Source organism: Ciconia boyciana, chromosome 21 (genome assembly GCF_034638445.1).
Source record: "Ciconia boyciana chromosome 21, ASM3463844v1, whole genome shotgun sequence".
Lineage (NCBI taxonomy): Eukaryota > Metazoa > Chordata > Aves > Ciconiiformes > Ciconiidae > Ciconia > Ciconia boyciana.
Window position 1 is genome coordinate 5,956,105 of NC_132954.1, and position 7,849 is coordinate 5,963,953.

General features: G+C 55.9%; 1 protein-coding gene across 1 annotated transcript; it reads left to right on the forward strand.

The window, feature by feature from the left end:
• Positions 1-207: 207 nt before the first annotated feature.
• On the forward strand, positions 208-4,090 carry PEF1 (penta-EF-hand domain containing 1). Its single transcript, XM_072884870.1, has 5 exons — positions 208-678; positions 847-1,051; positions 1,659-1,814; positions 2,371-2,514; positions 3,084-4,090. The coding sequence occupies exons 1-5, from the start codon at positions 658-660 to the stop codon at positions 3,311-3,313; spliced, it is 756 nt and encodes a 251-aa protein (XP_072740971.1). The 5' UTR covers positions 208-657; the 3' UTR covers positions 3,314-4,090.
• The last annotated feature ends 3,759 nt before the right edge of the window (positions 4,091-7,849 follow it).

A 7,849-nucleotide genomic window follows, 5' to 3' on the forward strand; every position in this document is an offset into this window, starting at 1 on the left:
GGACGGGGCTCTGCCCAGTCCTGCAGCCCCAGCCCAGCACACGGGCTGGGGGCACGGTGCCCCTGAGCCCCCTCCTGCCCTGCGGCCCTGGGCCTGATGATGGGGGGGGGGGGGGGATCCTGGGGAGATCCCAGCCCTGATCCCAGGGGATCCCAGCCCTGATCCCAGAGGATCCCAGCCCTGCCTCTGGGGGTTCCCAGCTCTGATCTTGGGGGGATCCCGGCTCTGCTCTTGGGCTGGCCCCGGCCCTGCCTCCGGGGAGATCCCGGACCTGCTCCCAGAGAGGTCCCGGGCCCGCTCCCAGGGGGATCCCCGCCCTGATCTTGGGGGGATGCCAGCCCTAACTCCCAGGCTGACCCCGGCCCTGCTCCTGGGGGATCCCAGCCCTGCTCCTGGGCTGATGCCGGACCAGCTCCCGGGGCGATCCCCACTCTGCTCCCGGGAGGGGACCCGCGGGAGGCGGTGGGCCCCACCTCGCTCCGCCCTCGTTGCCGCCTTAAGCTCCCCTGCGGCCACGCCCCTCCCGCGCGTCACCGCCCCCGCGTCCTCCCGCTCCCCGGGGGCGAGGCCTCCGCGCGGCCAAGCGCCGCAGCCAATGGGCGTGCGCGCCGCCCGTGACGCCGGCGGGGCGGGGCCAGCGGGGGCGGTAGCGCTGTCATGGCGGCGTACCCGGGGCAGGTGGGGCCGCGGCGGGGCCGGGCCGGGCCGGGCCGGGGCCGGAGCGGGGGCGGCGGGGCGGGGGGGGGCACGGAGCGGGTGCCGGGGCGAGGGGCGCGGCGGGGCGGGGGGCGGCGCGGGGCGCGGGGCTCGGTGCCGGCCGCACACCGGGCTCTGCCCCTTCCGCAGGGCTTCCCCGGCGCAGGACAGGCCCCCGGCGCGCCCCCGGCCGGCTCCTTCCCCGGGGCTCCCTACGGCGGGGGGCCGGCCCCAGCGCCCTACGGACAGCCCCCGCCCGGGGCTCCCTACGGAGGCGGCGCCCCGCCCGGAGGCCCCTACGGACAGCCTGGCAGCGGCCCCCAGGCCGGGCCCTACGGAGGGCCGGCTCCCGGAGGTGAGTGGGGCCGCGAGTCGGAGGGGTCCCTCCCGCGGCGGGTCCCCGGCCCCCTGGGTGGCCCCGGGACAAAGGTGCAGAGTCAGGGGGTGGGGGGGTGTTCCCCGGCCCGGTCCCTGCCAGGAGGGGCTGGCTCGGCGCCCCTCACCCAGCTCAGCCACATTCAGCGCATGAACGAAATCGCAAAGTCCCGGTTTATTATTTTAAAATCCGGAGGAGGAGGAGGAGGAGGAAGGTGCCGAAGAGCCCGCAGCCCTGAGGACCAGCAATACAACTTCACAGCCGTGCATCTGTCTCCCGGCGCTGCCGGGTTTACGGGTGGGAGCCCCGCGGTTCGCTCCCCAGTCCCGAGCCATGCCAGGGCGCTGATTTCCTTCTCCTTCTCTGATTTCCTTCCCCTTCTCTGCCGCCAGACGCTATGTGCCAAGCCCCGGGCCTTGCTGACCTGTTTTCCCAGGATTGTGTGGCTGTAAAAAGCTGATTAGAGCAGAAGTGCTGACTGGTCCCTGGGTGTTGGCTGCGTCTCTGTGAGCCATCCCCGGGGACGGACCAGGCAGCGGCCTCTCTCAGGGGACGTGAGAGCCGCTGATGGCCTCTCCCCGCGCAGGTAATGCCCCCCCCGGCGTGGACCCGGAGGCCTTCTGCTGGTTCCAGGCGGTCGATGCCAATCACAGCGGGTACATCTCCGTGAAGGAGCTGAAGCAGGCGCTGGTCAATTCCAACTGGTCGACGTTCAACGACGAGACCTGCCTGCTGATGATAAGTGAGTCTGGGCTCTTCCTGCTCTCCCCCTGCTTTTTATTCTGATCTTTTTGAGACGAGCCTCTGTCGGGGTGAAGCCCAGCCCAGCCTGCGTTCCCCTGTTACCAGAGCATCGCTTACCTGAGCAGCTGGTCTGTAAGCGCTCTCTGGAGCGAGAGCTGGGAAAACTGAGCAGTTCCAAGCGCCCTTTTGGTGGAGGACACGAGTCAGGGGCCCAAAACACTGCTTGGGAAAGGGAACCCCGCTCTGCACGAGGCCGAGTGAGCCCCTGCTCCCAGAGAGCCAGGGATAAAAGGGAGGGAGAGCTCCAGTAGCGAGCCAGAGTCACCCCGTTCCCCTGCTTGCCCCAGCATCGCGTTTTGGTGCAGTTTCCTACCAGCCTCTTAGGGATTGAGTGGTCCTGGTTGATCGCAGTCCTGGTGAGGGAGGGCTTTTGGGGCCAGAGCAGGGTACCGGGGAGCCATGGTGCAGATCCTGAGCTCTCTGGGCGTTTCTGCAGCGTGTCCTTGCTGCACTCCTCACTGCCCTGCTCCTGCTCTTTGTTCCTTCCTCCCCAGACATGTTTGATAAGACCAGGTCGGGACACATAGATGTGTATGGCTTCTCAGCCTTGCTGCGCTTCATCCATCAGTGGAAGAACCTCTTCCAGCAGTACGACAGGGACCAGTCGGGCTCCATCAGCTTCAGCGAGCTCCAGCAAGGTGGGCGAGGGGCAGAGACGCCAACCTGGCCCTTACCAAGCTCCTCAGGGACCGCTGTCTGGCTCTGCTTGGTGTTCATTTCCCACCCAGCCCCATGACTCCTCCTGGTGCCATCCCTGCAGCAGGGCTGGGTGCCTCTGAGCTCCTGGGGTGCCTCCCGTGCAGCCGTGGCTGCAGCCCACGCCTGTTGCTGAGCTGGGACGCGCTGGGCTGGCTAAACCGGCCGCGGCAGAGCTGGCGCTGAGCCTTCCTGTGGGGCTGGAGACGAGGAGCCGCAGCAGGGGAGTGGCATGAACTTCCTTCCTTAAGGAAACGCGGAATGCCCCCCACCCCCAAATGGCATGTGGCTAAAGCCTGTTTTCTGAGAGGAGCTTTTGGGTGCGTGTGTCTGATGGAGGGGAAAAATGTCTGGAATTCATGCCTCGGTTTGGTTCCTCCCTCCAGAGAGCCCTGCCCGCACACACCCGTCGTTGGAAGTGAACACCACGGGGTGGTGGGAGATGGGGTGCGCAGGGGAGGGAGGGCACAGTCACTGGGGAAGGTTTAATCCAAGTATTTCTTGCTCCTAGCTTTCTCCCAGATGGGCTATAACCTGAGCCCCCAGTTTAGTCAGCTGCTGCTGGCCCGCTATGCCCAGCGATCCTCCAACCCCAGCATCCAGCTCGACCGCTTCATTCAGATCTGCATGCAGCTCCAGAGCACGACCGATGCCTTCCGCGAGAAGGACACGGGGCTGGTGGGCAACGTACGGCTGAGCTACGAGGACTTCCTGACGATGGTCGTGACTCGCATGATGTGACGCCTTCGGCCGAGGGCTGCGAGCCAGCCGGGAGCTCGGCGGGGCTCTCCGGGAGCAGCAGCCATCCTCGGCCTCATGCTGGGATGTGGCCGAGCCTCCCGAAGAGCGAGCTGTTCCCCCGGGCCGGCTTTTCCACCCTGCTCTGCCCGAGGAGCCCCGAGCCCTGCTGGAGCCATCCCGGCTTCGATTCCTTGTCCCCACTCAATGGCAGTGGGTGCCTCCACGCCAAACTGGAGCCCGGTTCTGGGGCTGTGCCGTGGGGTGGGACAGCCAAAGCAGTAGTGAGCCTGTGCCGTGCCTCCCAGGGAGCGCTTAGATCTTCCCTCGCCAGACACAAAATCCTACTTAAACCCCATCCGTGCTGTCCCTCTGCTTGGCGGGATGTCTGCAGTGGAACAGCTCTGTCTCGGCACGCTTTTGGGGACTTTCTGGTGACCGAGAGCTGAGCCTTCATTTGAAAAGCAGCAAGAAGGGCACAAGCGACGGCAGCGCTTGTGGCCGGCTGCGCTCGTCCTCGCTTGCCTCGCAGACGGCCCTTCCTTGCCGGGAGCACGTCCAGCCCCTCGCTGTGCTGGAAACGCTGCAGCTTTCCGCGGGGTCTGAGCTCTGTTTCTCTCTGAGCTGCTGGAACGGGCCACGTTGCTGCCGTCACACGCAGGATCATCGTCCCCCCCCGCCTTGTTGCCAATGTCTGTTTTGATTTGTCCCCGTCTGCCAAACTCAAACGGTTTAGAGCTTATTTTTACAGCTTTTGAATAAAAGGCGATGTGCACTGGGCGATGGGTGGTTTGTGTTTGCGGAGCGGCTCACAGGGACGCTGCCCTGCCCCGTGTCACCCCCCGCGGGGCCAGCAGCAGCTCTGTGTGCAGAAGTTAACTCCCCTGACGTTAATTCTTGCACATTTCTCGTCAGCTTACAGAAAATAAGGTGCCGGGGTCTCCTGCTGAGATACAAGTAAAGATTTGACCAACGCAAAGGTTTCCTTTCCTGTGGTTTTAAAGTGATGTCCAGGCGCTGATCCTTTAATTGGCCTTGATGGGAAATCTCAGAGATGCTTTTTGAGAGATGCCTTGCTATTATATATTTGAAGGAATGTTTATAAAAGAAAATATTTAAAACGCTGAGTAACTTACCCGATGCTTTTAGAAGCAATAACCAGATGTGGGTGTTGTCCTCAGCTTCAGCCAAAGGCAGGACTTTTTGTTCCAAAGCATCGCTAATCGTCCCGACGATATTTCTTGTCTTCTGTGGAGTCAGAGCTGCCCAGCCCTTCAGAGGGGTTTAGAGCAGAGGCGGTGGGGCCTGCCCCCCCCGCGCTGTCACCCGTGCTGTCACCTGCGCTGTCACCCGCGCTGTGGCTGTCACCGCCTGGGCAGGGCTGTTGCGCAGCAGCAGGGATGACTGGGGGGTTGTCACCCCAGCTGGGGGTGAGTCAGTGTGTGTGTAGGGGTGTGTGTATATATATATATATATAATATATATAAATACCCAGGGAAGCCTGTCAGTGTGTGTGTGTGTACATAAACACCCCTGTATATATGCACACAGACACCCCTGTGCATATATAAATATACAAACACACACACTAACAGATAACCCTGTGTATATACGTATATACACAAACACCGCGCTGTGCACACACACACTGATGCCCCTCTGTGTGTGTATGTATATATATATACATACAGGGGTGTGTGTACACATATATATACACACGTATAAATATATATATATACACACAGGGGGGTGTATATGTATGCACACACACAGTTACAGCCACCCCTGTATATATATATGTATATACACACCCCATACACAGACACTAACAGGCACCCCTGTGTATATGTATATGTATATGTATATGTATATGTATATGTATATGTATATACACACCCCATACACACAGACACTAACAGGCACCCCTGTGTGTATATATATGTATATACACACCCCATGCACAGACACTAACAGGCACCCCTGTGTATATGTATATGTATATGTATATGTATATGTATATGTGTATGTATATGTATATGTATATACACACACCATACACACAGACACTAACAGGCACCCCTGTGTGTATATATATGTATATACACGCCCCATACACAGACACTTACAAGCACCCCTATGTATATGTATATGTATATGTATATGTATATGTATATGTATATGTATATGTATAGTATATACACACCCCATACACACAGGCACTAACAGGCACCCTTGTGTATATATACATATATACACCCCCATACACACAGGCACTAACAGCCACCCCTGTGTATATGTATATGTATATACACACAGGCACTAACAGGCACCCCTATGTATATATATAAGTATATACACACCCCATACACAGACGCTAACAGGCACCCCTGTGTATATCCAGATATACACACGCATACTGACTGACCCCTGTGTACGTATACATATCTACACACACTAACAGACACTGATGTTTATAGAAACACCTCACTGCATGCATGCACGTACGCACACACACAATTACTGACACCCCTATGTGTGTATATATACACCCAGTAACAGACACCCCTGCGTGTGTATATATACATACACACACTAATAGACACCCCTATGTAGGCACACACAGATACCCAAGTATATACACATATATACAGACAGTAACAGATACCACGTGTGCGTGCGTGTACAGGCACCCTTAGATACCCTTGTGCGTGTCTATACACGCACACACAGACACACTAGCAGGCACCGCAGTTCCTATACATATATACACCCCAACAGCCAGCACTGCATAGATAAGTGTATTCACAGCCAGGCACCAACAGACACCGTGTATGTATAGATATGCACACCCCTTGTCTATGCACACACAGACACCCTGTGTATGTACATATAGATATACACAGACCCCCCCGCTCTGTGTGTGTGCACACACAGACACTGCTGCTTTATATCTATATCTATATCTATATCTATATCTATATCTATATCTATATCTATATCTATATCTAATCTATATCTATCTATATCTATATCTAAATCTAATCTATCTATATCTATATCTAAATCTATATCTATATCTATATCTATATATCTATATATCTATATCTATATCTATATCTATATCTATATCTATAGCTATATCTTATCTATATCTAATCTATATCTATCTATATCTATATATCTATCTCTATCTCTATCTCTATATCTATATCTATATCTATATCTATATCTATCTATATCTATATCTATATCTATATCTATATCTATATCTATATCTATATCCACACTCACAGACACCACTGTTTAGAGATACACACACACAGACGCTGCTGTTTATATATATCTATATCTAATCTATATCTATATATCTACATCTTTATCTATATCATCTATATCTGTATCTATATACACACTCACACTGACACCACTGTTTAGAGATACACACACACACAGACACTGTTGTTTATATATATCTATATCTAATCTATATTTATATCTATATCTATATCCACACTCACACTAAGACACCACTGTTTCGAGATACACACACACACTCTGCCACTGCTGGTTTTTTACATACATATATATATATATGTATATATATAGCTGTATAGCTCTATAGCCATATAGCTGTATAGCCGTATAGCTCTATAGCTGTATAGCTCTATAGCCGTACAGCTCTATAGCTGTATAGCTCTATAGCTGTATACCTGTATAGCTCTATAGCCGTACAGCTCTATAGCCGTATAGCTCTATAGCTGTATAGCTCTATAGCCGTACAGCTCTATAGCCATATAGCCGTATAGCTCTATAGCTCTATAGCTGTATAGCTCTATAGCCGTATAGCTCTATAGCTGTATAGCTCTATAGCTGTATGGCTCTATAGCTCTATAGCTCTATAGCTCTATAGCTGTATAGCTCTATAGCTCTATAGCTCTATAGCTCTATACCTCTATAGCCGTATATCCCTGCCTGTGCCTGCGCGGGCCGGGCAGGGCTGTGCGCAGTGCAGGCTCTCACCACCAGGGGGCGCCCTACGCCCACCGACCGGGGGGCAAAGCGTCAAAAATGGTTACGGGGGAACAACCACACCCCCCACACACACACCCCTCCCCCCCATCCCCCCCCCACACCTACCCCCCACACCCACACACCTACAACCCCCACCCCCACCCCCACCCCCACCTACCCCCCACACCCACACACCTACAACCCCCACCCCCACACACCTACCCCCTCACACCCACACACCTACAACCCCCCACCCCCACACCCCCACCCCCACACACCTACAACCCCACACACACATCCCCCCACCCCCCACCCCCCAGACCCACACACACTCACACACCCCCACCCCTCCCACCCGCACCCCCCACACACCCCCCACACCCCACCCCCACACGCACACACACCCCCACACCCCCCCCCACACACCCACACTCCCCTCCCCCAAGGGCCTGCTCAGCTTCCCCACCCCTCCCGTGGCTCCCACTGTGGTGGGCAGGGTGGCTGTGGTGGCACCCCTGGCTGCAGGGC

Coding starts and splice junctions, on each gene's coding strand:
- PEF1 (XM_072884870.1), top strand. CDS start 658: ATGGCGGCGTACCCGGGGCAG. Junction 679..846: donor TGGCGGCGTACCCGGGGCAG/GTGGGGCCGCGG, acceptor CCCCTTCCGCAG/GGCTTCCCCGGCGCAGGACA. Junction 2,515..3,083: donor CTTCAGCGAGCTCCAGCAAG/GTGGGCGAGGGG, acceptor TCTTGCTCCTAG/CTTTCTCCCAGATGGGCTAT.